The 27,449-nt window shown below is 38.5% G+C and overlaps 5 protein-coding genes and 1 long non-coding RNA gene across 9 annotated transcripts; 4 read left to right on the forward strand and 2 right to left on the reverse strand.

Annotated features, from left to right (window-relative positions):
• Positions 1 to 1,532: 1,532 nt before the first annotated feature.
• On the forward strand, positions 1,533 to 3,488 carry LOC120000414. 2 transcript variants are annotated; one of them, XR_005468617.1, is made up of 3 exons: positions 1,533 to 1,616; positions 1,705 to 1,823; positions 2,802 to 3,488. It is a non-coding gene; the product is annotated as an uncharacterized LOC120000414 (long non-coding RNA). The 2 variants fall into 2 exon arrangements; XR_005468616.1 differs by having other exon boundaries at positions 2,881 to 3,488.
• LOC120000412 (protein NRT1/ PTR FAMILY 6.4-like) lies at positions 2,273 to 6,159 on the reverse strand. Of its 2 annotated transcripts, XM_038848492.1 has the most exons (5): positions 4,922 to 6,159; positions 4,720 to 4,840; positions 4,421 to 4,638; positions 3,681 to 4,228; positions 2,273 to 3,314 (listed from the first exon to the last, which is right to left on the reverse strand). In XM_038848492.1, the coding sequence occupies exons 1-5, from the start codon at positions 4,922 to 4,924 to the stop codon at positions 2,429 to 2,431; spliced, it is 1,776 nt and encodes a 591-aa protein (XP_038704420.1). In that variant the 5' UTR covers positions 4,925 to 6,159; the 3' UTR covers positions 2,273 to 2,428. The 2 variants fall into 2 exon arrangements, with proteins under 2 accessions (XP_038704420.1, XP_038704419.1); XM_038848491.1 differs by having other exon boundaries at positions 4,720 to 6,158.
• Positions 6,160 to 6,759: 600 nt separating this feature from the next.
• On the reverse strand, positions 6,760 to 9,800 carry LOC120000413 (endoglucanase 11-like). The gene is made up of 5 exons (XM_038848493.1): positions 9,396 to 9,800; positions 9,094 to 9,306; positions 8,798 to 8,998; positions 8,460 to 8,714; positions 6,760 to 7,640 (listed from the first exon to the last, which is right to left on the reverse strand). The coding sequence occupies exons 1-5, from the start codon at positions 9,630 to 9,632 to the stop codon at positions 6,978 to 6,980; spliced, it is 1,569 nt and encodes a 522-aa protein (XP_038704421.1). The 5' UTR covers positions 9,633 to 9,800; the 3' UTR covers positions 6,760 to 6,977.
• Positions 9,801 to 10,211: 411 nt separating this feature from the next.
• LOC120000095 (probable plastidic glucose transporter 1) lies at positions 10,212 to 14,588 on the forward strand. The gene is made up of 11 exons (XM_038847967.1): positions 10,212 to 10,230; positions 11,018 to 11,127; positions 12,057 to 12,226; positions 12,745 to 12,940; positions 13,043 to 13,102; positions 13,179 to 13,259; positions 13,498 to 13,641; positions 13,764 to 13,820; positions 14,152 to 14,299; positions 14,425 to 14,465; positions 14,571 to 14,588. Exons 1-11 carry the CDS (start codon positions 10,212 to 10,214, stop codon positions 14,586 to 14,588), a joined length of 1,044 nt encoding a protein of 347 aa, XP_038703895.1.
• Positions 11,954 to 23,142, forward strand: LOC120000350 (nucleobase-ascorbate transporter 1). 2 transcript variants are annotated; one of them, XM_038848397.1, is made up of 22 exons: positions 11,954 to 12,317; positions 12,745 to 12,945; positions 13,043 to 13,206; positions 13,558 to 13,641; positions 13,764 to 14,518; positions 14,622 to 14,734; positions 15,303 to 15,414; positions 15,604 to 15,692; positions 17,481 to 17,588; positions 19,356 to 19,453; positions 19,874 to 20,050; positions 20,560 to 20,660; positions 20,748 to 20,823; positions 21,246 to 21,305; positions 21,392 to 21,579; positions 21,671 to 21,767; positions 21,906 to 21,992; positions 22,195 to 22,253; positions 22,349 to 22,440; positions 22,516 to 22,593; positions 22,675 to 22,835; positions 22,930 to 23,142. In XM_038848397.1, exons 9-22 carry the CDS (start codon positions 17,513 to 17,515, stop codon positions 23,140 to 23,142), a joined length of 1,563 nt encoding a protein of 520 aa, XP_038704325.1. In that variant the 5' UTR covers positions 11,954 to 12,317; positions 12,745 to 12,945; positions 13,043 to 13,206; positions 13,558 to 13,641; positions 13,764 to 14,518; positions 14,622 to 14,734; positions 15,303 to 15,414; positions 15,604 to 15,692; positions 17,481 to 17,512. The 2 variants fall into 2 exon arrangements, with proteins under 2 accessions (XP_038704325.1, XP_038704324.1); XM_038848396.1 differs by lacking the exons at positions 11,954 to 12,317; positions 12,745 to 12,945; positions 13,043 to 13,206; ... (4 more) ...; positions 15,604 to 15,692; positions 17,481 to 17,588 and adding an exon at positions 17,875 to 19,243.
• Positions 23,143 to 23,524: 382 nt separating this feature from the next.
• LOC120000351 (AUGMIN subunit 2-like) lies at positions 23,525 to 26,456 on the forward strand. The gene is made up of 6 exons (XM_038848398.1): positions 23,525 to 23,850; positions 24,278 to 24,397; positions 24,547 to 24,651; positions 24,795 to 24,863; positions 25,691 to 25,804; positions 25,976 to 26,456. Exons 1-6 carry the CDS (start codon positions 23,728 to 23,730, stop codon positions 26,336 to 26,338), a joined length of 894 nt encoding a protein of 297 aa, XP_038704326.1. The 5' UTR covers positions 23,525 to 23,727; the 3' UTR covers positions 26,339 to 26,456.
• Positions 26,457 to 27,449: the final 993 nt, after the last annotated feature.

Below are 27,449 nucleotides of genomic sequence, written 5' to 3' on the forward strand. Positions count from 1 at the left end.
AGAGAGCTTCCGTTCAAACTTCGAAGTCGCTTGATCTACAACGATCGATTGATTCTCAATGGCTTAGCTTAAACCGACTCAGACTGCAATAAAAGATTGCAACATCGGTCTGCAATTTTTGCCTCCCCATTCTCGTTTCGTTCGAATTCGATTTCTGATGCTTAGACCATAATGGTTTTCCTTCTTAGATCTGTTGCGCTTAGCGACAGTGAATTTTCTTAGTGAACTTGTTATGAGTGTGTGATTTTTGAGTCTTGAGAATTGGTTTGTTGCAGTTTTAGCGTAAATCTGAATGTTGATGAACTGTTGTTTTGGTTGAATTATTCCGTTCGGTTTCAATTGCTTTAAAAGTTCAATGCAATCCTGTGTTGCAATCGCTTGGAGCCCTAACTTGTATGTAACGTTGGTGAGGGGCATAAACAGGAGGTCGGAGACTCCATAGGCGTACTTTGGTAGGGGTGTCCATCGGGTTTCCAAACCCGAACCCACCCGGTGACCCGGCCCGACCCGGGGCCTATCGGGCAGGCCCAATAGTTTTTTATCGGGCCGGGTGAAACCCGACCCGGAGATCCCTTAATAGGGTCGGGTCCCGGGTCAACATTTTAACACTTTTTGGGTTATCGGGTGACCCGAGAACTCGGAAGAAAAACACATTTAAATTAAATATTTAAATATATGAGTAATGGTGGGCCTTTTTTGTGATTTTATAACTTTGTTTCCTTGTGCTTTGCTATGTTTTCACGATGTGGGACATACGGCCTTAGCAAATTCATCAGTCTCAAAGCCTCCATTTACCCCTTCTTTATTTTTTGTTAAAACACATAACAAAATAGTTGTAAACTGCTGCAAAGAAAAGGAGAGAGAGATGACACTTGACAGAGATAAGGAAATTGAGGAACTACAGAAGAGAAAACGATGTCCACTTTGATGGACCAAGGCAATCGCAAGCAACATTCACCATGAGTCTATGGCAAAGTTAGTATTCTCCTACTCCTGCAACTCTGCATATAAATATTACACGTCTACCTAGATCCATTTTGATGAATAAAGCTGAAAGTGCTCTTTCTTGTTGTTTGTTCTAATCTTTCAACGGTTCATTTGCAATGTACCAGATCTATAAAGAATTGAAGATTATGGGCACAAGAGGTGCTTCAGAACCAATTATCTCTCACTCACCAGTCACCACCATCACCAACTCTTCAGCAATTTGAGAGATCGACATCCGCCATACTTGGATCTAAGAAGATAAAGTGAGATTCCAAGTCTTCGAGCCGCCTCCACAAACATTGGTCGGATTGAAGAGGAAGAATCCGATGGAATCTCAGTGTACGAAACATCTGATTTATCTGATGCAACTCTTATCGGGCAACCCGAAACCCGGTCCGAAAAACCCGAAACCCGATGACCCGAGACCCGATAACCCGGTGACCTCTTAACAGAGTTATCGGGCGGGTCACACTCCTGTCAAAAAACACCGGGTCGGGTCAAACCCGGTCCGATAACCCGGAACCCGGCCCGATGGACACCCCTATACTTTGGAGACGGTGGATCTTCGCAATTGCAACAGAACTGTAATACGATGGAACACTGCTACTGTCAGGGGAATGCTTCAACAGGTTAATGTACAGCTTACTTCTAATCGTTTCCATTGACGTGGTATTCGTCTTTGCTTGTTAATTTAGTTGTTTTTCTCTCTTCGATCAGATAAAGAGATTGGTGGTGATTGAAACGTAAGAGATGTAAAAGGTTCCACGCACGCCGCGCTTATAAACCATTTGGCTGGAACTGCAAGTGGTTATTCTTGACTGTCTATTTTTCTTGAGGTCAGTATTTTATTCTTAAGAACGTAGTTAATTGCTTGAAGGGATTGGTTTCACGTTCTTCGTTTGTTGTTATAAATCTATTATTCCTGTTTTGTTTGCTTTGCATAATGTTTCAACGGAATAAGCTGTTTGCATAAATGGATGATTTGGTCTCAAGTCTAATGTGCTTGACAGGTTCTTCACAATTAACAATATTACTTTTCATTGTTGTGCAATTTGATGTTATAAACTTGAGAACATGATGGCAATAAAAGGAAATTTGATTGACACTTCCTCTGAGAGAGCAAAGGATTAAATGATCAGAGATGATCATAAATTTTAATAATCGATTTGGCTTCTATAAGCATCACACAACGAATATGTACTTTAACATTGCAATATAAGTGGATGCAAAACTGGCCAGAATGTTGAGTTATTAAATACAGTATTAAGTATTAACAGATTACTGATGAGCATAAAACCTGATCATTGATTTTTCTTTTTAGGGCCATTGTGAAGAGAATATGAATAGTAGGATCTAAATACAACTAAACGCCATATAGAATCAACTTTTGCACTCACAAAGTAAATTGCACTCAAAAACTAAATCACATAATCACAGAAAACTATGGTCCCTCCATGCTGTCTTTCATTTCAATAGCTACTACTGCCATTTCCTTCGATGTCTTTTGTTCCTTCTGCATTGTGTCGCTAGAGCAATCATACTGTTGCACTTTATACTGATGTTTCCTTGCAAAGACAATGAAAACCAGGAAATTCAACACCCCTAGCACTGCAAGCATCCAGTAGAAATAATCTAACTTGCCTTTATTCAAATTGCTCATGAGCCAGTGTTTTTCGGTCACTTTGTCGACTATGGAAACCAACAAACTGCTAACAAAGAACCCCATTGAGAGGGTGCTTAGGAAAAACCCTGTGCTCAATGATTTCATTCTCTCTGGTGCCTCTCTGATGAAAAATTCTAATTGTCCAACGTAGGCAAACGCCTCCCCTGCACCCACTAGAAAATACTGAGGGACCAGCCAGAAAGCACTTATTTGGGTTTTCTTTTCAACAGCATTGTCCCTCCGTTCTTTCTCAATAATGGCAGCTGCCACCATGGCAACTATTGCAAGAATGAGACCCATTCCAACCCTTTGAAGGCAAGTGATTCCTTGGGCATTGTGTGTGAGTCTCCGAGCCAGAGGAACAAAGAGCCTTTCATTTAAGGAAGTGAAGAGGAGAATGGTGATGAAGAGAAAGGCAGAGAAAGAACCTGCAGGAATGGTCACGGAGCCGAGTTTTCTGTTCATGAAAGTTGCTTGTTCTACCGTAAAAGTAGTCATTTGAGAATATATGGTCCAAAAGAGAATGCAGGTTGACCAAACGGGGATAAGCTTCAGTACCAGCTTCACCTCTTCAACTTCGGTGACAGTTGAAACTATCCAAGGGTCACTTTTGTTTCTTGAGCCAGCCGAATAATCTTCTAGTATTGCAGCCTTGTCAAGACAGCTAAACAATGCATGCACATGAACACAAAGCGTTGTCAATTCCAAGGAAAAGATATTGCTGATTAGAAGGTATGAGTTTCGAATTTACTGAAACTTGTAGTTGCTATATGATCCTAGAAATCTTAGGATTTGAAGTTGAGACTTTTGGTTTGTGGAAATAACCAGGTTAGAACAAGCATCTCATAAGGGGTAAATTTAAGCTTTTAAGCTAGATATAACAAAATAATATTCTTTCTAAGAATTCTTAACATGATATCCTGAGTAACTATGATCAATCAGAAAAAGGAGGGAAGGAAAAAGGAAGGCCATATTGAGGACCAAAAACATAATAGTATTTGGCTTTACATTGTTACAAAGCTATACTTACTTGAACCTCTTTGTGTGAGGGACCTTGGCATTTTCATATTGATTCAAGAGGCTGGGAGGAAAAGGGTGATGAAGTCCTCTCTTCTTCCAAGCCAGTAAAAATACTCTCCATATGACAGTTAAGGGGCTTCCTTGGGGCTTCTTGAATCGATACCATGGTGTCCCGCAGAGCAATACAATCACTGCAATCACCATTATCACTGCTGAAATTCCATAGCCCCACCCTCTTCCTACATTGTCTTGTACATAAACCAGCACTATCACAGCAAATAAAGACCCAATGCTGATGCAAAAATAAAATCTATTGAAAAAGAAAATCATTGCCTTCTTCTCCTTGGGGTCAGCTCCATCAAATTGGTCAGACCCAAAACCTGATACATTCGACTTGATTCCCCCACCACCTAGTGCGATAGTATAGAGTGCAGCGTAGAGCATAGCTAGTTGCTGGCCATTTGCCTCTATGCACTGATGATGTTTTCTTCTGTAGTCATCGCATGGAGGTGGTCTCATGCTAGGAATTGTTGTGGCCATTGTTAATAAAATCACCCCCTGTTGAATGATAAAAAAAAAAATCGGAAATTAGTGCCTGAAGTCTCGCTTCTCTCTTCTGGATTTCAGACATATGAAAGGTATTTAAAAATTAGTGTTTTTTGTATTTTCTTATGGATTAGAACAAGAAGCAAGTAATTGTTCATTGTATTTTGAAATTTGCAAAATTTGTTTTAGACTTTTAGTACTTGCCAAAGCAGTGATGGATGCAAATATTGCAATTGTCAAGTAGCGGCCAAGTTTAGCATCTGCTAGGAAGCCGCCGAGAAGACCAAGAAGATTAAGGGTGCCCATGAAGTTGGTGACAACGGTTGCAGACTTAGCTGATGAGAGGTGCAAATCTCCTACGAGGTATGTCACTAAGTTCATTGAAATACCCATCACAACTATCCTTTCCGAGAGTTCGGTAACTGCAGGAAAATTTTAGATTCATATACATTGGTAGACATGATTTTAGGACAAAAACTTTAGTTGATGCTGGTGAAACCCACCTAGGGCGACCCCCGCAGCAAGCCATCCTCCGGTTTTTGATTTATCTGCTGGATTTCCTCGAAAATCTACTGTGTTACCATCATTTGCTTCTTGTTTTTCACCATTGCTTGCTACCAATACCTGTTCCATTTAAGAGAGTTGGAGATCGACAAATTGATGAATTTAGAACAAAATGTAGGATTGTTTTGAGAGAGTAGTTACCATGATGCTTTTGAGAGGAATATAGGGAGATAGACAGAAATGTGATACTGTTTTAGCTGTGGAGTTTATAAGGAAATAACAGGACAGAAGTGTATGATTGGGGTTGGAAAGAAGTGTGTGATATATGAGCGGGAGTGAGTAGGAGAACAGTCTTTTTCCCTTTCGGTGGATGTGAAAGAAATTAGAAAAGCACAACCCACTGATAAATCATAATATTGGGGGATCACTAAATCATATCTTAACATGGAATAGGAGATAGCATTGGGCTTTTTTAGATGTTGGTAAGGAGATAGCATTGGGGTTAGTTGTAGTAAAATTTGTATACAGTTTGTCTAAGTGAATCTTACTTTAGATATGTTAGTTGATGATTCCATAAGAATGGATTATGATTGGTACGTCCAAGCAAACCCCTTTGTTTCTATAGGCGAAAAGGCAAGAGGGGAGATATGAAAGTATGAAACCATTACCGCATTGCGTTCTGTCACAACCAAGTGGGGAAGGACAAGGGAACTCTAGAATTCTCAGTCTACAATTCTCATCCAATAATAGAGAATAAGTTTGATGGAGAAAACACAAAAAGTGTGGTGTTAGCAATAAAGTGTGAAACGTTGCAGGAGCATGGCTTGGATCTCTATTAGATCAAGTGGCTGATTCTGGCTGCTGTTGGTATACGTCAATGTTAGTTTAGTTTAACATAATCTTGGCCTACGCAAGAAAGTCACAGAAGAAATGTGGCTCCATTCTGATCCGTTATGCCTTCACCCTCTTTAGAAACGAATGAAATGATTTTTTTTTAAAACAGCATATCATCTCAATGAAAGGGGTGGAAGAATTCATACCCAATTTGAAAAATGAAGGTAGAATACTTATTTTACAGAAGATTTTGAGTTGTTTTTTATTTCATTGAAGATGGTTTGGTTCATTAGCTCTATCAGTGACCTTTTTTATGATATCGCCACCTGTTTGTGTTACTTTTCTGTTCTCTTTTGTTTGTGTTTCTATCTTCGGTGATGTCAAATCGAAGAAGACCCTCAAATAATTTTGATCACGGATGGAACTAATGATAAGAAGATTAGGACTACTGATAAGAAGATTAGCGATGGTAGGTCTCATTTTTTTCAGAAGAAATTGACCTCCACATTAGCACATACATGTTCCGAAACTAATAATTAGTGGCAAGTGAGCCGTTGGTTGAACTGTAATCACATTGTATGTAAGTGATCATCCACTCATTAGGTCTTGGGTTCAAATCCTACCCCTTCTTCAAATCCCTGTTTCAGAAATTAATAATTAGGATTCACAAGTTTTATAATCACTCTTGCATTCTTAAAATCTTTGCATACCCCACCCCATTTTCGTGGGCTAATAGCTTTTTTTTTCAAGGACAAATTGTAGATCAGAATCAAATGGCAGACGTGGTAAATCCCAATCAGAATCTGTACTAATTGGGTCTGAAATAACTAGGATGGGCCTTTCGAAAATGGGGGTGCTGTAGCCCAGTTTTGGGGGAAAAAATCTTAATAACAAATACAGCCATATATAATTAAATATTATTGAAGAGACGGAATGTTTTGAATTTATATCCAATTTTTAATTTAAAATTAATTTGTTTATATCTAACGGTTTAAAATTATCATATTTTTAATTTAAAATTAATTTTTTTTTCAAGCAAAAGAATGAATGTGTTGTTGGATTCGTTAGATTAAAAGAAAATATTAGATCTACCAGGAGCAAAGAAAAAGAAAGAAAAAAATTAACACTGACTTTAGCGCTACTTTATTTCCGCCTGCTACTTAACTGTAAAGGTTAGAGATTAAAGACGACAGAAGCAATGCAAGTAACACAAAGTATAGCTTTTTTCATTTCACATGGAAAGTGAAAAACTGAATAAACATCCATTTTGAGCTCTCTACACTTTAGTATGGCAACCACTGTGATAGAATGAAAACAACAAATTAAGGTGCAGATGCGGCTTGAACAATTTACTTCAGCCTGGAAATTTTTCAGAAAAAATAAAATAAAATAAAATGGATTCGTATCAATTGATACTATATATCTAATAAGAAGCAACTAAAGGCAGATTCTGACCAGCTTTTTCCTTCTCAAGTTGGAAAAACTTAGCAAAAATTCCAACCAATGGTGCTGTATTGTACGTGCAGGCCTCAGTCTGCATATAATTGTCTCTTTGGTCCATGAACTTGTCTTCAAAATCTGGTCCTCCAACCAATGCCCCAACTAAGTCATTTGGGTTAGGTTCTTCCCTGCCATACCAAATATCATACCCTTGTGTGCACCCAATGAACCCCTTCTCCTCTCTATATGACACAATTGAGGCTCCTCTGTGGTGCACCCTTGTTGGATATTTAGGTCCATAACCCACCAAGTAGCTCATGTTCATTGGGTTAGAGCCTAATATGTAATCAACTTGTGATTTTGCAAAATTGAGGATCTCTTCATGGTCTACTGCTATCTCTCCATGGCAGTTGAGCTTTTGATTCGAGGTTCGGAGGATATCGGAATATATAGTGAGAAGGAAGGCTGCTGTTGAGACATACTGCATGTTGTTCCATTGTCGAACGTATAATAAACCTCCCGGTGTGCGATCGACATTGCTGCCATTGATGTTTCTGTTAATACATGAGCATACGTAGTACTCGGCTTTCGAACGGTACTGTTCAAGTATGTAAGTGTGCTCCTTGTGCTTTTCTTCCATCAGCAGCTGCATCAGAAAGAAACCAATTCATGTTTACCATTTAGGGTTTAAGGTACATTTGTCCCAAATCAGGAAAGTTAAATCCTTACAGAATTACACCAAACTGTCCTACCCAAAATGAAATTCCAGCATGGTGGGTCTAAACAAGTTAAGGGTCTCATGGGGTTGTGCCTCATCTACCATAATCAAATCATAAATGAAAAAATCATGTCCATACACTTGGTAAGGAAAGTGGGATCCACAAAAGCAAATGGCCCCACTTACCAGTTCAGACAAATCAATCAATTTAGTTCTGCAAAATTTATCGAGACCATCTCTCTTTTTCTCCTCCTCTTTACTTTACCTTCTCTGGGCGAAATTCATGTGATGCTTGGAGTCTATCCCTCTGACAAGTGTCACTGCTTCTGGGCTACACCCACTTTAAAAGAACTGATATATATCCCATTTCCACCATCACTAGACACTAGCACATGCTTTTGTTCTTTCTTTAGAACATGAACACTGTTTTGATTTTCTCCCCCCTAGAAATGGTCCTGTAATTAGGGCTTTAACTCCTCACATGGTTTTGTTCTTCATCAACCCCCCATTTGTTTAATCACCACAGAAATAAATAGTTCCTTAATTGGAGTTTACTCTATCTATCAACTTTACCATAAAGTAAAAGAGCCTGCGACATTAATTATTTCATCTTTGAATGATGTGAAAAGCAAAAACAAGACCCCCCTCCTGTACCTCTGTTTGCTAAGATGAATTGATGATAGTGCCAATACTGGAATAATCAATTGGCAATTAATCAAACACTTGGCAGAGTAAAAATGTTTGTACCTGTGAAGCCATAATTTGAATCCCTGCGTACTTAACATCCCAGCTAAACTCTGATATGGCCCATCCAGTACCACCAAAAGAATTAGCTCTGTTAATTAAGTGGTTCAAATACTCTTCTCTGTCGGTGGCTTTGTGTAGCCACATAGCTGCCCATAACAACTCATCCATATAACCACTCACCGACGCATAGTATGTCTTCACCACTCCCACACTCGCGTCATACTTTCCTCTGTATTTGTCCCCAAACTCGAACAGCTTGAACACAGAAAATAAATAAATCCCACATCAATGAAATTCAACTAATTCAATTGAACTGCATTTTAGTGTGAGTTGTTTACCTGTTGGGCGTGGTGTAGGAGTAGATGAGAGTAATGTGGGTTTGTTTTCTTGAACACAATTGAAGCTGCAGCCATGGCTGCCGCAGTTTCTCCGGCGAGATCCGACCCGGGATTGTTCTCATCAATCTTGTATGCCTGCCGTGACGTGGTCATGTCCTCCGGCCGTTGCCAGCAGTAATGGTCGGTATCGCCATCACCCACCTGTGAAATTGAAGTTTTGAATTTGAATTTTGAAATCATTTGAATCACAGAGTGAGAAAACAAGAAACGTATGTACTGATTTTGATTCCCCGTACCTCTGCCCACAACACATTCGGGCTTGTGTGTGCTTTAATGAAGTAATCCGTACCCCATTTAATAGCCTCTAAAGCATGGTCTAGTTGTCCTGCTTCTGCGATCTGATCGCGGAATTCTATGACTCCCCATGAAAGCATTGTGACCGTGAAGGCCATAGGCAGCCCGAACTTCACATGATCCCCTGCATCATAGTATCCTCCCACCAAGTCCACCTGAAAAACAAAATTGTACAAATTCATATACAAACTCTGAACCAAGAAATATTTGCGGAAATGAAGAAGGATTTGAAATTTGAACTGACTCCTTGTTCCAAGCCATCAGTGAGGCCAGAATGGTCACGCCAAGTGACCCGCTGGTTGTATGGCAGCCGACCGGAACGTTGAGACTCGAAGTAGAGAAGACTTTTTGTCAATGCATCACTGTAATCAAAAGCTCTAGTGATGTTAGGTATTGTGAAAATGCAGAGGAGGAGAAGAAGAAATCTGGGAATGTGTTGTTTGGGACCAAAAATATGGTTGTGATTCTTCTGTACTTCCATTGCCTCTTCTGTACTATAGAGGCCCTTCTCTTTCTAGGGTGAAGGGAGATAATAGGGAGTGAGAGAGTTCACACTGTTTGTGACTCTCCCTTTGAAAGATTGCGTCTTTTAGTCTTTATAGTGCATGTGCCTTTCACATGAGAAGTAAACCTCTTCTCCATCTTGTTTTTTGTCTTACAACAGTAGCGTGATTTATGCAGCCGTTTTTATTACATTTACTTCCGCTCAATATGGACATCAACCGTGGACTCCTTTTCTCTTGTATGAATTTTCTCTGTGAAGTCCAAACTTATGTCTAGTAAAAAAACAGACGAGAACCCTGCAGTAGAAGTAAGTGCAAGTGCAGTTTTCATCACAGACGTCCAAAAAATTGTTCTACTATAAGTACCGTTAACCCTAAAAAGAACATGGAATTACATGGTTGGTCATGCAATAATTAAGGATTTTTTCTAGGCAGAACAAAAGGATATCTGGAGATTTGAGTTGACAATTAGTCTCCTGGAATGTTATAACAGAATGGGATCTTCATGCATGCTTTCGTCATTAGGTACAAATGAGATTCTAAACTATGATTAAATAATGTGGAAATCAAAGACCCGTTTGTCTCTATGGACGAGGTTTCGTTGACAGGTTCCACATCTAATGTTTTTGTTTGTTAGATTAGATAAGTATTTGACTGCTGAAACTGAGAGACTTCTGGTAAGGTCCATAGCTACTCCTCCACACACATTTATGCTGGCTGTGCTGGCATGGCCTAGTTTTGTTCAAAATAATAGTGTCGGTTTAGTCGATCTGGTACAACAACTGCTTCAAATTTTTTTTTTAATAATAAAGATACAATATTTAAATTTACACCATTGATGTAAATTACTAATATATATATATATATATATGTATGTTGTAACTCAGATTCAAGGGGACCCACGAGATTTTTGATTATGGTACCAATCAGTCCAAGATTGTGGGGTCTTGTAGAGTATCATATCACAATCACAAATCTCGAATTAGTGGAAAGGAAAGACACTATCATTAACATAGGAAAGCATGATTAAACAAACGTTTTTATTTCTCATTGTTTGTTTGTCTGCTAGTTTTAGTGGTCATAAAAGAACATAATCTTTGATTAGTAGTCACAAACTGCATCATGTTTGTGGACTTGCATTGACTCAATAAAATCATTACCAAAAGTACAACAAAAACCACTAATGCTACATTTGTATTAATATGGGTCTAAACTCGAATCGTTAAATCTGTGCTCATATAAATTTTTCACATGTTGACAAGATAAATTGGGCCAAAAGCCGGCGCGTGATCAATAAATTATTATTACCTAACAATAAATTGCTTATCAACTTTTAACATGTTTTTAAAACTAAATTCAGCAGGTTACGCTGATAGTGTCGGTGCTACGTCCACGTGTAAGAAGACTGACTCGTACGGTTGCCCTTACACAGCTCCTTCATTAGCGTTAAACCGGGAGTTGATAGTTGATCAAGTAAGACCAGTGTGGGCAGTCGGTTTGGAAGCACCAACTGAGTGTGGAGTGTGGACCTGGTTTGTTTCCCTAACCGACACCTCAGTTTAAGCATTTAGTACTTTTGTTTAGTGACAAACCCTAAATTTAATTCCAATCCAGCCTCGAAAAATCCCACAAACCCATGCCATGAATTTGAAAAATTAAAATTCCCTCCTCTTTTTTTGACTTTCTGGCTGAAATCTGTTACACGTTCATGACTTCATTGATCACTTTTAGACTTATTAGATATCTCGTAACGTAAATCAGGCAATTTTGTTTGTTTTTTTTGTTGGGTTGCGAGAAAAAAAGTTATTTAAAATAGTTGATTTACTGTTCTTGCGCTCTCATTAGCTAAAGTAGGATTGGAAAAATTATGTGGACCGTCATCGTCAAGACTCAGTTGCTTTCAATTAAGCCGGGTTTGCGGAGTGATTAGTAGCGAGTGGCGGACCAAAATCCTTCACATATGGTGGTTACAACTTACAAGCATCCATTTGGGCCCTACAGATTTTAGTGGGCCTTTTGCAGACTAGCAGGCCCAGGTGCATTAATACGTAAGGTCCAATTACCAAAATCAATTATAGATGGGGGGGATACTATACCCATCTTCATTTACTATGTCCGTAATGTATGAAGCCCGATCCAGACTCTAGGTATGGGCCCACAGGCCCGGGCTTTGGGCCCTGCAGCTTTTCTTGATTGGGATATCTAAAGTGCCCATATTTAACTTCCCGCCATGTCGGTGACAAAATTGTCTTTTTCGCGGGTTTGCTAATCAAGCCACGTATACAGGCGGTAGCACGTTTTTGTCACGTGATCTGGAGTGTGCTCGTTAGTTTCTCTCTCCGTGATCCGGGTGAGGGAGGCCTCTAGTGTTTCCACTCTGATGGCAAAATTCGGACTCTCAGCGAGGAAGAGAGAGCTTCCCGAGTTACAGACTCGTGGACAAGGTCATTGAACTAAGCCTTGTATGCAATTCTTACAGTTCCTCGTTATTTGTAATTGAATTCTTTACGAGCTTTGTTTGTGGAATTGAGATTGTAGAAAAGGAAACGTCGAAGCAGGAGAAGGTTAGAAGGTTAGCGACGGTTCTGATTTGGGATGGCTACAGCTTTTCCTCACGTTTTGACGGCTTCAATGTCGAATTTTCTCTTTGGTTATCTCGTAGGGTGAGTCCTTCCTATGATTTTATTTGTAAGGCATAAGTTAAATTTGAATTAAACTTTGCCGTTTCGCTGTGTTTTCCCTTTCTATTCTATGCTCTTTGAATATAATGTTTTAATGTTCACAAAGTAGTATCCGAAATACTTAGCAACTCATTGGCTTGTGATTGGTTGAGTACATTTTATTCTACTATTGGTAATCATGAGAACGATGTTTAGTACAATTTAGTTCTATAACTTATAATAAATCTTCCACTAACAAATGGATTGTACTGCTGAAGTTATAAATGTTGTCGTCATGGTGTTGATCAGCTTACGAAACTGTCGGACGGAAGTGTATGCTGATGTTAAATATAAACGGTCCTTTGAAATATGTTTTCCTTGTTATTGCATTGAATTTCGACCTTAGTAAAATGTCTTGTGTGGTTTGCAGAGTGATGAACGGTCCTATTGTTTCCGTTGCGAGAGAGTTGGGTTTCGAAGGAAACTCAATTATTGAGGGACTTGTGGTGAGCATATTCATAGCGGGTGCATTCCTTCGAAGCAGTAGCTCTGGCTCCATAATAGATAAACTTGGTTGTAAGTTTACTATTCAGATTGACGCAATACCACTAATTCTTGGTGCTATTGTAAGGTAAAGCTTGTGTTGCATTTTTCAATTGTATTCCTTAGTTTTGCGGACTTTGTTTCGGAAAGTCTTATGGTGACTGATCTAAGACGACTTGTAACAGTGCAGAAGCACACTTCCTGGATCAAATGCTTTGGGGGAGATCTTGTTGGCCTCAACATTGGTGTGAATACAGCAGTTCTCGTTCCAATTTAAATTTCGGAATGATATTGTTGGCCTCATAACATCATTGTTTTTAGGAATACCTTCTGAAAATGATCCCCATTGGTAAGATTCTTTATCCTATTTCTCGTTCCTTAATTAGTCTCTTAGCTCATTTGGTTAGTTATACCCTATTCCTCTTGTTATACCCTGCTTGCATTGCATGTATAGGCTGTACGATGGAATCTAATGACCATACGGGAAGTCACTTAGGGGGAGTTGGAGAAATTTAACAAGAGATTTGACTATTAGGTCCATTAGAACTGTTAATAGAGATGTAGGTGAAGTCCTTCTTACCGTGCATAAATCAGCATTCTTGTGTTGTACAATTTGGCATTTTCTCTTACTATTTTATAGTTCTTTTTAACGGATATTATCGCTCTGATTGCTCAACTTCTGGAAAAAATTAAATTTCAGAAGCAGAAAGTTTTTCCTGGAAAAAATTTCAAGGCATTGACTTCCATGGTGTTGCAGGTGTCCCTGGCTTCATTCTTGGAATTGGTATGTAGTTTGCCATAGGCCCATAGAGTAGGATTTTCTCACTTCTCTATACAGGCATCCACAAATTTACTTATCGCTTCTTGGTGCTCCTTTCCCTGAGCTATCATACTTTGGCTGTGTAGGTTGGGAGATTGAATGATGCTAAAGAAGTTATTTATAATCATTGGGGACCAAATGAAGTAGAAAGAGCTATTTAAGAATTCCAATCAGTCAACAAAAATGATGATGATTTGGGAAGTACTTGGTTGGTGCTCCTGGAAGAACCACATTCTAGAGGTTGTATTTAGTTGGTTTAAGATCCCACATCTGAAGGATTTTTTATTTCAGTTTAGATGTTGAATCTAAAAACTTACCATTAGATGCCACCTTTTTTTGTAAGTGACTTTCTTGAAAACGCCTTTGAAACTGGTCTTCAATTCCTATTGGTTTGACAAAATATAGGCTGTTTCAAGTAACTCGTGTACCGCATGAATTTTCAGTTGTGGGTGGATGTTCTTCTATAGTTTGCAGTGGCGTTTGTTGGAGGTTGCATTTTTTTTACTTCAACAGTTTGCGGGTATAAATGGAATCCTCTATTTCTTGTCTTTGACCTTTCGTGATGTTGGTGTTACCAGTGGTGCTTTAGCTAGCGTATTTGTTGGGCTTACCATCTTTACAGGTTTGATCTGGTATAGTGATTAATGTTTCTGAGTCTGTTTCTTGCTTGGAATTGTATCTGAATTTTGTTTGGTGGTCAACTGGTGATCTTCGGGTGCACTCTGTGCTTTATACTTAATGGATAAGCGAGGGAGCAGAAGCTTTTAATTGGTAGTTATTTGGGAATGGTGAGTGCATGGATTACTTATGCTGGAGATAAAATCTAGTGACAAAAGAGGGGGTAAAAACCAGTACCTTTTTCTGTTTACTTTTGAGTTCGTTGAATTTCACAGGGATTTAACTCTATATGATGGTACATTACATCTCCCCTCTCCCTTTTGCAGGCGGTTTCAATGTTTCTTGTAACGTATGCCGTCAGTTTTCCATTAGATGAACAACTCAGTCAATAACTTATCAATACTGGGAACTGCCTTGCAAGTATTTGTCGCTTCTGCAGGTTTTGAAATTTAGAAATTTTCAAAAGAATAATTTTAGAGACTTATGTTAGTTCGTTCTTTCTCATTCGCCATTTCCATACTAAGCTTCATATATTGATCCTATTCAAAATACTGAAAATATATTCTGAATTGCAAAACTGTAGAAGGCCTGACCTTTTTTCCTGAGAAGGCATCTTACCAAAATGCCACATGATACATGGGTGATGGGAATTCATGCTTTTTTTAACCTTTTAAGATTATTGACTGTGCTCTGGCCAAATTCAAATGAGGCGATTGGGGCTCTCCACTTGGTGAAAATGTTACTGAGTGAAAATTGCCTACTGTTGTTCGATTGTTTCTTGCTTTTAGTTATGCATGTGATTGGTTTTGTATGGTTGTAGTATTGTTTGAGAATGCATATTTATCTGAATCTTTATTTGCTGATATGTAATATGTAGGAACTGTAAATAACTCCTTTCATGACCCTAATCAAGGTTCCATATAGTAAATTTTCTTCTTACCGTATAATAATACAACTTTTCATTTGGTTGTTGTAAATTGTAATTGATTATTTATTGCAATGAGAAGCGGTCTTACAGAAACGCGAGCAATGGTGCTAGCCTTTCTGCCAGCTCTGGTTTCTCCCGCAAGAAGCTCTGCTTGTCACCTTCATGTGTGTTCCCTCCATTGCAACTTGAAGGTGATGTCTCTGATAATTTTTTTCTTCCTATTTATGCTTCTCGGATAACCCCCTGGCCTGGGCCGGTAATTTAAATAACACCATGCCCCCTGATGATCCTGTTGTTTGCAAAAGAGTCAAATTAATTATAGCCAAAATCTTTTGTATGTCAAGCTCACCAACCTGCCTTTATGACCTTTGATTATTTAGGACAGCATGCTATAAGCTGATTGATTACTCGCCATCAACGGTGCGTGGGTTCCAGGCGAACCCTTCATGACACGTGTCCGCCGTGACAAGTGAGTATCTGAATTTCTATACGCATGAAGGTGTAAGTTTATAATGATCAAGGGTGCCTGGGGTGGAAACTGCAGACAGTCTCTATTGCAGCCCGTCCGATCTGTCTTTAAGTGTGAGACCCAAACTGTTTTTAATTTTGAAAAACAGATCGGACGGTCCTAATTTCGACCGCAGTTTCTACTACACGCACACCCTCTTCTGGTTTATAACGCTAATTCATTAAAACAAACACAATAATGCATTTATTTTTATTCCCCAGGCAGGGAACAATTCCTGCTTTACTACTAGCAGTAGCCGCGTACAGTATTAGACCCGAATTATAATAAACCATAAAGTTAACTTACTCGGAACATGTGAGAGGGTACTTTAGTAAACTAACTAGGATAAAAGAATAATAGCTCCAGTCACATTGAAGAGTTGCTTTGTTACTTTGTTTGGCTGCTAACTGAAAGTTATTCTTAACTTCCATAATTAGTCATAAGAAATTTTATTTAATCTGTCTATTAGTGGTCTATCTGACTTAGTAATCACTTTTTTTTTATTCTTGGATTTCGAAACTCAGTAAATCTTCGAGCGATCTTGAGATCACCGAGTATAATTCTTGAATCCAAACGGAACAAATGTAGTTTAACCTTCAAATGATTATACCAGAAGATTTGAAAAGAAAAGAAAATAGAAAGTTGAGAATATCTTGGCTGTATTTGAAATACAGAGGTTCTTATTATCTTGTGAGAGAATTTGAAAACGAGAGAAGAAGGATTCGTTTAGAAATGGAGAGTATTCGTTACGTTGGTTTTGGAAGAGAATCGGATTTTTTTGGGGGATGTCGCTATCGTGCGCGAGGAATGTTGTTGTAGCCATTTGCCAAGCCGAAAGCTAAACCCCAACCCTCACACGCACGTGCAACGTCACACCCCCTTTTTTTTTTTACTTTACAGTTATATTGTCATATCTGACCATTTTGTCCTCTAGTTTCCACTTATTTACCATCTTACCACTCACTTAGATTCCTTGGAAAGCACATATTCTTTCCCTCTTTAACAAACAAAAGAAATGTTGGCACTTAATAACTATTTATGACGCCAGATGCCCCTGATTCGTCATTTATTGCCTGTCAACTTCACTGCAGTAAATATGCATCCAGAGTACTGTTAAGTCATTTACTATAATTCTTCATTTTGAATACCTACACACTCCCTAGTCAACTTTGCTTGAAACTTTTGTCATTCCATTCTAATTGGGTGCAGTGACTGCATGTACAGTGTGTGCTTTTTTCTCAGTTAACTTGTAGGGACCACTTTGAGAATCAATCAAAGGGCCCATATTAATTCTCAGATGCTGATAATCTGCATCATACGATCGACGTAAGGTGTTATCGGTCCCCACTTCATTCAGTAATACGTAGCAATAACAAATGTACCTGGGATAAACGGTACCGTTTTAACCCCAAGATGGTTTCCGTACTTCATTTATAAGCCTTTTTTGTGGAAACCTGGGGGATCCAGAAAGCTTTCTCGTAATTTCGTAGGATAGAGGGGCTGTCAGGGAATTATGAGAGTAATATATTAAAACAGATTTATATGCTTACTGAGAGAGAGAGGGGGACTTCAGTGCTTCACGGAGGGGCATTGCGTTGTGGCCTTGTTGTTGGCGTTGCTGCTTTGCATATTGTCATGTTTTTTTTATATTTATTTTGAGAAACTTTTGTTCACTTTATATCTGCACTTTACTTTGTGGAGCTTGTTCTTACTTCTTCCTCCTCCTCCTCCTCCTCCTCCTCCTCCTAGTCTTGTGAGACTGTTTGTTTGAAGTTTGATCAATGGCAGACATTACTAACCCACCCATGGAACAGCTACAAGACCTCGAATACTGCATAGACTCTAACCCTCCTTGGGGTATGTGCTCTCCTTCTCTGTATTTTGCTATGGTTTTCTTTCCTCTGTTTTTGTTTTCCCATTCGTTGTTGTTTGAATAGCAGAGGGTACCGAATGGGCTTTGTGGGCATGGGGTAGTTGCTAGTTACTATTGAGAGCAGAGCACTGTCTGGCATTTATGCGTTGCTGTGGAAATGTGACATTAAAAACTCGTCTGCATTGGAACCAAGTGAATATATATGGTTTTCCTCTAGTACGAAGCTGGTGATGAAAGAAAGGTGTTATGTCTTAGTTCAGGATTTATGAGAACATTATTAGATGTATATGTTCGTGGACGATAACAAGATGGATTTAATGGCTGACGGAATAATATAATGAATTTCAAAATTTAATTAATTTTAGTTCTTTGCTTGGTCAACAAAAAATTACCCAGAAAATATAAAAGTTGAAAATTGAAATTCTTAGGATTTTTCGGGGTTTAACTTGATGTCACCAAGCTTGGTGGTCCTCAAAGGAATCCCCTAACATGGTCTTGTTGGCTGTTACAACTTCTCCATTGCTTGTGCTCTGTGAACCTGAATATGAAGCCATAGCTTAATGACTTGTGTTAGGTTTTGGGTTCGAAATGTGGTTTATCATGCACATTTAGGTTTATGCGGTGGAATGTTCCCAGAATAGAATGAGAATATATTTGTTTGAATAATCATGGCGTGTGGAAATCAGAAAAAGTAATTCATATGATCCATTTTAGAAGTATTTAGAATTTGGCTTGAGACTTGAGAGTATCTTCGGCTGCTTGAATTTCAGCCACTTTAGTGCTCAAAGACATTGCCGGATAGGAATTTGGCTTGTTTTTGGTGGAAAGTGTTGCACAGGCTCCTTTGTGTTATGCATTGTGAGAGTTCTCTTTTTTTTTACTATATGGAAATTTATTCTCTACTATATTTAGTTACATTCAGTATGACTCAGCTGGTATCAGCAAATGACTACAAATGTCTGTCCTACTGTTCTCTTTTTCTTCTTGAAAAGGGAATTGCATTAAAGGGCATTAAGAGGGTGCAACCCCATACAATTCCCATGTACCACTTTAAGCATCTATGAAATAGGAGTGGTTGGAGGATTAAGTTTCTGTCATTTATGAGTTCTTGTTTTGTGTGCTTAGGCATCAAGTAGCAGTGAGAACAACAGGTAGATGACTGCCCTGAAATGAATTTTGACATAAAATTGTTTGAAGATGGAGATTCTAAGTATGATAACTGCTGATATTTAATACTCAATTTGATGTATCCACTTTTCTAACAGAAAATTCTCTGGTAACTTCAGGATCTAGGTTCTGATATCACTCTTCATTATCTTTATGCTGATGACATCTATTTTGAATCCCTTATGAAAGGACATGTTATTTTCATGTCTTCCCCATTTACCAACTAAAACATTGTGCTAGATTGCAGGTGAACTTTTATCTATATAAAAAAAATTCCCTTGATAAGTTGGCATAGCATTGCCGAAAGTCAAGGATATCATATTTCACCACAAAGAAACAACATGAAGTCGATCTGAATGATGATTAATGATTGATAGTAAGAATTAGATATGAATGGGTTTGGAAAGCCCTAGCTCCAGGGGACAAAGTATGCATGAAGCTAGCTCTCTTTATCTAATGGAATTAATCATAGGTGATTAGATTCTAACTAATCAAACATCCCTCATATTCTCGTTGGCAATTAGGCATGCGGCCGACGCTTCTATTTTTCCATCTTTGTTTACAATCAAAGCTTTTTCTTGCAGCTGAAACCATCATATTAGCATTCCAAAACTACATTCTGATGCTGGGAACAAGCGTGATGATCCCTTCGTTATTGGTCCCTGCAATGGGTGGAAGTGATGTAAGCTGGCTTTCTGTTAAATTACCTATGCTATTTTTCAATTTCACAAGCATACTTTTGTTCTTGGTTCAGAAATTTGGATTTTTGTCCCAACCTACTACTGTGAAAATGCTGGAAGCTTTCAGCTCACTGATTACTTGGTCCCTCCTAGGACATTCTAAATAGAAATTTCTTTCATTTTATGGTGTTTATTCTTTCTGCTCATTATTTTTCTTGTCTGAACATCCACTGTGAATTGGATAATGTGGTATATGAAGATCAAATTTTGTGTGGAGGATATACTCGTTTGGTGGTAGTTGTAACTCGTAACTAGGGTTGTTCAGCTACAGTTCAACTTTTATCTGGACTCTCCTCGTGTTTTAATATTCTTCTACTTTTTTTCTTTCCTAATTTATGACCTTTTATTGCTGACATGACCAGGGTGACAAAGCATGTGTGATACAGACTTTGCTCTTTGTAGCGGGCATCAATACACTTCTCCAAGCACTTTTTGGAACTAGATTGCCATCAGTTGTAGGAGGCTCCTTTGCATTTTTAGTTCCCATAGCTTATATTATCAGTGATTCCTCGCTGCAGCGGATTACCGATCATCATGAAGTAGGTTGCCTCTTCTCCATCTTTTTAACACTACACACCCATGGTTTCTCTATGAACTAGCCCACATCTCCATCATGAGGAGATAGCATAAAGATTTTGGTATTGCCTGAATCTACCACGAAAGCAGACAAGATTTTTTCTGAATGGCCAAAATTTCCGTGTGCATGATAATAATGGTCTAAAAATGGAACGTAGAGGAACCTTAAGTGCTCATTTTGTTATAAAAAAAAATCAGGACAAATCAAGGTTGCACTATTGCTGTTTCTTGGATCTGTGGTTAAGATTTCTTTTAGAAGTCTATATAAGAATATTTGGTTGATTCTGAACGTTGTTGTATGATACTATAACCCTCAAATGTTGAAACTTGAAATCCTTAACCGTGAGGTTACAGTTCATGTCCCATTATGGATGTTCCTTCCATTTGTAGTCCCTTCTTAGAAATTGTGCTTATTAACTTTCTCATCTGATAGGGTGATTGAAAGAGATCTTCCGCTGTGATTGGTTTGCAGAGATTTATACAGACAATGCGAGCTATCCAAGGAGCGTTAATTGTAGCATCAAGCATACAAATCATCTTGGGTTACAGTCAAGTTTGGGGACTCTTCTCGCGGTATGTCAGTATCATTTTAAAATGTTATGAAGTTATTAAACTATATTTTTCAGTATAATGTTTAATCCTCTGGGATTCCTTTTATAGGTTCTTCAGTCCTCTTGGTATGGCACCCGTAGTTGGATTGGTTGGCCTTGGAATGGTTCAACGAGGATTTCCTTTGGTAGGTTTGATTGTATAATGGAGTTTAATGTATCCATGCGGCTATCGTTCATACGAGATAATCCTGCATCCCAAATCCCAACATATTACGTCTCATCTTCCCGTTCCTAGGGAACTAACATTTTAGTTGCATTTGGTTTGTTTATTTAGCTGCTCTAGCAGTCTGAAGTTCTGAAAATCCTTCAAAATGAACTCATAGAAGTTGTATACTCTTGCTGAAAAATTTCAGTTAAGAATTATCAATGTGAAGAAACAATAAAGAAAAATGTACGACTTCCTGATAGATCTTTTTGCCCTATGTTTCCTGATAAGTCATCATGCATGTTAAATTCATTGCGTTAATGATATCAGATTGGTACTTTTATCCTATTTTCTATAACTTTTCTTTTAAAGATGATTGTTAATGCGATATTTGTTTTCCAGTTAGGTAATTGTGTGGAAATTGGGATTCCAATGTTGTTGCTGGTCATTGGAGTGACTCAGGTAGGTGGTTTTGTACTATCTCAGTGACACCCTTTTCATATGAAAATTTTTGTTTTCTAATCCTGATATGATTTTGTGAACTGCAGTATCTAAAGCATGTGAGGCCAATTAGGGATGTGCCCATTTTTGAACGATTTCCTGTGTTGATATGTGTCACAATTATTTGGATCTATTCCCTTATTTTAACTGCCAGTGGGGCTTACCGTGACAAGCCGGTAAAGACTCAAAATAGCTGCCGCACAGACAGAGCTAATCTTATATCTACTGCCCCGTGGTATAATGAAAGGCGGAGACTAAACTCCAACTCACCTCATTTGTGCTGTTCTTCTCTTGGTGTTCAAACTGCATATGTTATTTCATTTCAGGTTCAAGTTCCCATACCCTCTACAGTGGGGGCCACCTACATTCTCGGCAGGTCATTCATTTGCTATGATGTCTGCAGTTCTTGTTTCTATGGTCGAGGTAACTCCCTGGCTCCATATTCAGGCGTAATTTCTATCTGGATCATGCTATATAACATACAAGCTAGTAACGCATATTTACAATTGCTTGCAAATTTCTGATTTTGAAAATTTTGCTGATGTTGAGTTCTATCTGTAGTCAACTGCCGCATACAAGGCTGCATCTCGATTGGCAATTGCCACACCACCTCCCGCTTATGTCTTGAGCAGGGGTATTGGCTGGCAGGTGGGCTGCTTTCATATTGTTTTTAGCTCTTCTTGTTTTTTTTGTTTTTTTTGTTTTTGTATATTTACTTAGTCTGCACTATTGACCGTATAACCTTTTGCATTTAGAATTTATGGCCTTATGATTCAATATGATGTATATCTAGCTGGTAATTCGATATGTATTTGGTGAAAGGTGTAAATTATATTTATTATTTTTGCAGGGAATTGGCATTTTGCTTGATGGTCTTTTTGGAACAGGCACTGGTTCTTCTGTTTCTGTGTAAGCCATACACTTGATGATCCAAAACCCTTCTCCTGTCCCAAATTATATTCACATTGTATGTGCTTTATTAAGATCTTGTTTTGGTATAACAGGGAAAATGTGGGGCTTCTTGGATTGACCCGGGTTGGAAGTCGGCGAGTTGTTCAGATATCTGCGGCGTTCATGATATTCTTCTCCGTCTTAGGTTGGTGCTATCTTGTTTTCAAGATTTGAAGAGGGTACTTTTAATTTTTCTTTAACAATGATTTGGCTTTTCTAGGAAAATTTGGAGCTGTATTCGCTTCTATACCCTTCCCGATATTTGGAGCATTGTACTGTGTTCTTTTCGGCCTAGTGGGTATGTCATTAGCTCCATAACTGAATGTTATCATCTTCTTCTCCCTATTTGCTTCTTAGCAATACCTTCTGCTTGTGACAGCTTCAGTTGGATTATCATTTCTTCAATTCACAAACATGAATTCCATGAGGAACCTTACTATTACCGGCCTCTCTCTATTCCTCGGAATAGCTGTCCCCCAATTCTTTGGTGAATATTGGAATCCGTCACACAGAGGTCTTGTTCATACCAATGCTGGATGGGTAAGTACTAAGTACTGCCTTAACAAGCTTTACATACCAGATACCACACTGAGTCAATTAACTTCCTGACATATCATCTTTGTTCTTTATGCAGTTCAATGCATTCTTAAATACAATATTCTCATCGCCAGCAACTGTGGGTTTGATCGTTGCTGTATTCCTTGACAACACAATCGAGGTGGAGAAGTCGAAGAAAGATCGAGGTATGCCATGGTGGGTGAAGTTCAGAACATTTAGAGGAGACAACAGAAATGAAGAGTTCTACACTTTGCCATTTAATCTGAACAGATTCTTTCCACCAACGTAGCCGGCCGAGCTTGGAAAACCAGCAAAATCCAATTCCAAGTAACAAGCTGTCTTCTTTAGAGCTGTATATGCTGGATCATGAGACACAATTCTTAGGACAAAAGTGCTAATCTTCTTCATTTATTCTACTCAATTTTTGTGGGGACATTCACATTCTGTAATGATACCCAGATAGGATTGTAATCCAATGGTCATGCAATAAGATATCAAATTTATTTCCTTCCCCGCATCGAGGAATTCCAAGCAGACTAGCAAGCCTAATTCATTGTTTCACACCGAATTCATAATTGTCATCAAATATTTCCTTTTCTTTTTATTGGGAAATCCCCCAAAAAAATAAAGACAAAATACTTTCAGAGAATCAAACACATTGAAACCAAACACATTGAAACGGCGTCGTTTTCCAACTTTGAAAGTAAGCTTGGGGTGCTGGTGGTGCTGTCTCCCTCTCTTCTTCCCTGTGCGTGTTCAGTTAGTTTCAAATTGCCGTCCTGGGAGACGGGACAGTCGGTCAACAACAAAGCGACTGCTTTTGTTAGGAAAGTAAAAGAGAGGCTCTTCTTTGGTCCTTTTACGAATCATAAAAATGTCGATGGGGAGTGACACGACGTGGGTTGGCAAGAAGCCTCTCAGACGCATCGGTGGCATGGCCGATGCTATCTCCATTGCTGCCGATCTCGGTTTCTCCGTCTCTCTTCCACCTGCCCAGGTACCTCCTTGGTTAGATTCTTCATTACGACCTTTCAATGTAGATTGTGTAGAATCCAATTTGGGGATTTTTTTTTTTCAAACAAATTTTCCCTTTTTAACATTGGTTTGAACTTGTGTTTACCTAGAAGTTCCAGATATACTGGTGGAATGGAATAGCTTCTTCGAAATGCTTTTCTGAGGTGTTATTAAAGATCCCGATCCCTGAACTTGAATTGGGTCGTTTTTCCTTGGCAGTAGTGACTAAGTTCTATCAACACAATAGACATACACTAAAATGCCATACCAATTTTCTCATACTTATTTGTGTTCCCTCTGTCAATGGATTTTTAGTGGCACTCTTATTCGTGTGTATGAGATTGCTATTTGTTAAGATTCTAAATTAAGCCGCAGTTCTACTTAGGATTATATAATTTCTTCTTGTGTAGGAAGACCTCCAAAACTTATCAAATGGTGAAAAGGGCGACAACTTAATAAGAGTTTTGAGGGAGTTAACTACTGTACAAAGAAAGATAGCAGATTTACAAGTGGAACTTCAAGGTCGAAAGGTAAAGGGTTTCTGTACCAAATCTTCCATTTTCAACAGGAAGGAGCATATCAACATGTGATGCTTGTGGGTAGCGGGGTTGTTTAGTTACAGACGCCTTCATAATTTCAGTGTGTCAAGCATTGAACTGACTGTATTTTAACGACTTAGGATGATAAGAATGTGGCACATTTGACACATGCGAGTGAAATGGAAAAGAAGATCGAGACTCTAACAAGGATTACCACTATATTGAAAGATGTTATTCAGAACAAGGTAATTTACTTGCCCCGGAGCTGTGTCCTTATATATGATGCCTTTTTTCCTAATCTAACGTCCAATCCACTATTACATATGCTGCCCTGGAGTCTGGACATATAGCTTCATCTATCCTGTATAACTCTGAAAGTGTTTGGCAGGACCGCATCATAGCTCGTCTTCAACAGCCCTATTCTCTTGATTGCATTCCAGTGGAAGCAGAATATCAGGTTTGTCGTACCCTGAAGGTGTACTTTGTTTAAAGTAAGTTTAACATATTGAAGGTTTACTTTGCGAGTACTGCAGAACTTAGTTTTGACTGAGAGCTTCACATTTGTTTTTGATTGTTGGATGGGATGGGGTTTCCAAACTCCTACCCTTAAGGAGGGGAGCTTGACCGCTTAAATCAATGGTGCTCCTTAACTGAGCTAACATATATTTGCTTGGATTGTGCATGGTATTTGTAACTTTAGTTGACATCTACTGGAGTAAAGAACTTGAAAGTGGGAGAAAAGCAAAAACTGCAGTCAGTTTTACCCATCTGACAATAGAATTATTGTCACACAATATATTGGTTGATCGTTTCTAGGTGCATATTGACCTTTATTTTGAAAAAGAAAAACGGATATTTGACTACTTGATCTATCAATCGAAGTACTCAAATATGTTAACAGTTGTGCAATAAAATCACATTACCCTACCAGTAAGATGGCCAAACAAAGGTGACTCAGTTGGTGTTTGCACACAAATATCTCAAAGACGAAGAGCATTGATGGATTTGGATTTTGCAATTTGCTTCAAGGAGTGATGACAAAATTATATTCTTTTTCTTTAACAATTTGAAATGTAAATTCAAGTCCTGTGTTAGGTAAATCCAAATGGTTTGGAGGGGCTGCTGCTCTGTTTATTTTCATCCATGATGCAGGCAAATGGTTACTTTAGTTACTCTAGCTATTTGCAAGCCTTCATCTTTCATTTCTTGTTTTTCATTTTCCTAATGATATGCAGCACTTTAAAAAAATTGATTATCCACATTTGCTTTTTGGATTCTTCACAGAAACAATTTTCGGAATTGCTGATGAAGGCTGCCAGTGATTACAGTGGCTTGACAGCTTCTGTTGCAGATTTCCAGTGGAGTCAAAACTTCAGGGAGTCTCCCTCAGTATGGGGGGTATATATCCAATGCAATTTTTATTAATTCCAGAATGAAGTATTTAGTTTATTTGTTACACATCCTCACATGATATGCATGCAAAAGAAGACCCAATTTATAGATTTTAGAAATGAGGATAATTCTTGAACTTTGCTGCAGTTGTGATAACTGTTTTTATTTTGTTGACAGGAAATGCTCCGTCCAATTCCTGTTGCTCTGGCATCATGTACTCGGTTTTTTGAAGCCATGTCTGCCATGCGAGAATCGTTTACTACGCTACAAAACTTAAGAGTTGGTCATTCATCTTTGCCTACAACACCAGCAAAGGACACCTCCCAAAGGGTACCTGGGGATTCAGACTGTGTGACCCCTCTTCCATGGAGAAATGAATCAAGCTTTGATGACTTAGCTATCAAGAGCCTGAGGATATCAGAACTTGAGGGTCAAGAAGCAGAGGACGTTAGTAGTGAAGTTGGCGACTCTAATCAGGTTGATGGCACTAGTCACAGGAGATTGTCTTGGCCTCCATCAGTCAAGAAAAGCGGTATGTAGTCTTTGTGCCATCCATGTATCCATGTAAATGTCTGTTTTGGGGTTTGTGTTCATCTGCACTATTATGGAATGAAATTCTTCCTGATGTTGCATCAAAATTGTGATATCTTCCTCCAAACAATATTCATTCTTTGCAGTTATATGTAGTTTCATGCCCCCTTCAATGGCTGTTTGAAGCGACTGAAATTCCACATTTCTTGCATTCACAACTTATTGGCCACCTATTGGGCCGGGCTTTCTCAAATCATGGTTTAGTCCATTTTAGTTAATGGGCTTCTATGATAGGTTTGGCTGACCCGTTTAGCATGAAAAAAAAAAAAGAACCCTTGTGGGGCTGCTTAAGGATGTCTTGGCCCGTTTACTGGATGTATTGCAAATCTCTGTTAGATATATTTCTTACAATACATATCACTGCGTGCTGTCCGAAAATCCTTTTGAAATTAAATAACATAATGTGCGTACAAAAAAAACAAAAAGCAATGATATATGTTGTGAAGAACATATATGCTTTCACCAGGTGGAATTTCGCATGGGCATAACAATCTAAATTTAGGTTTGTATCTAATATTCAAAAGACAAATTTATATATTATCATTCTCGATTATTAAAAAAATATATATATACTAGCAGTTATGGTGAATCAAATTTGGGCCTCAGGTCTTGGGCTTCTTCTCTTGGTTGTGCGATTACATGCGTAGGTACAAAACATTTGGATTGCAGACAATCAATCGAGCCACCTTTCAGTATTTTGTTGTGTTATTATTATTATTATTATTATTGAAGCTAATTCCAATCAATTATTGATTTTTTTTATGGAGAGTGCACATACATGCAAGTATGCAACTGGCCTTGACTTGTCAACAAAGACAGCGAAACAATGTTGATCCAGTTCCAGCTTCCAGCACACAGCCTTCGTCTTTCATTTTCTCTGACAAACCACCACTTGCGAGCTTCAAGTGATGACGATGTTACATCATGGTAACAATGAACAGCCACGATCACGCCGCATATACACCTCTGTCCTTTCTTGATTATTCACCTATATATATATATATGTCCTTTCTTGATTATTCTATATCCATATGCACCTATGTCCTTTATTGATTATTCA

The sequence above is a fragment of the Tripterygium wilfordii genome, chromosome 6 (assembly GCF_013401445.1).
Source record: "Tripterygium wilfordii isolate XIE 37 chromosome 6, ASM1340144v1, whole genome shotgun sequence".
NCBI lineage: Eukaryota > Viridiplantae > Streptophyta > Magnoliopsida > Celastrales > Celastraceae > Tripterygium > Tripterygium wilfordii.

Coding starts and splice junctions, on each gene's coding strand:
- LOC120000412 (XM_038848491.1), bottom strand. CDS start 4,849: ATGGAACAGGTATTGGTAGCAAGCAATGGTGAAAAACAAGAAGCAAAT. Junction 4,639..4,719: donor TGCTGCGGGGGTCGCCCTAG/GTGGGTTTCACC, acceptor ATTTTCCTGCAG/TTACCGAACTCTCGGAAAGG. Junction 4,229..4,420: donor TTGCATCCATCACTGCTTTG/GCAAGTACTAAA, acceptor ATCATTCAACAG/GGGGTGATTTTATTAACAAT.
- LOC120000413 (XM_038848493.1), bottom strand. CDS start 9,632: ATGGAAGTACAGAAGAATCACAACCATATTTTTGGTCCCAAACAACAC. Junction 8,999..9,093: donor CGAATGTGTTGTGGGCAGAG/GTACGGGGAATC, acceptor TCAATTTCACAG/GTGGGTGATGGCGATACCGA. Junction 7,641..8,459: donor TTCAAATTATGGCTTCACAG/GTACAAACATTT, acceptor TTTCTGATGCAG/CTGCTGATGGAAGAAAAGCA.
- LOC120000095 (XM_038847967.1), top strand. Junction 11,128..12,056: donor GGGAGTTGATAGTTGATCAA/GTAAGACCAGTG, acceptor TCGGACTCTCAG/CGAGGAAGAGAGAGCTTCCC. Junction 12,227..12,744: donor AAGCAGGAGAAGGTTAGAAG/GTTAGCGACGGT, acceptor TGTGGTTTGCAG/AGTGATGAACGGTCCTATTG.
- LOC120000350 (XM_038848396.1), top strand. CDS start 19,165: ATGGGTTTGGAAAGCCCTAGCTCCAGGGGACAAAGTATGCATGAAGCT. Junction 20,661..20,747: donor GTTTGGGGACTCTTCTCGCG/GTATGTCAGTAT, acceptor TTCCTTTTATAG/GTTCTTCAGTCCTCTTGGTA. Junction 22,594..22,674: donor TGTTCTTTTCGGCCTAGTGG/GTATGTCATTAG, acceptor TGCTTGTGACAG/CTTCAGTTGGATTATCATTT.
- LOC120000351 (XM_038848398.1), top strand. CDS start 23,728: ATGTCGATGGGGAGTGACACGACGTGGGTTGGCAAGAAGCCTCTCAGA. Junction 24,652..24,794: donor AAGATGTTATTCAGAACAAG/GTAATTTACTTG, acceptor AGTGTTTGGCAG/GACCGCATCATAGCTCGTCT. Junction 24,864..25,690: donor CAGTGGAAGCAGAATATCAG/GTTTGTCGTACC, acceptor GATTCTTCACAG/AAACAATTTTCGGAATTGCT.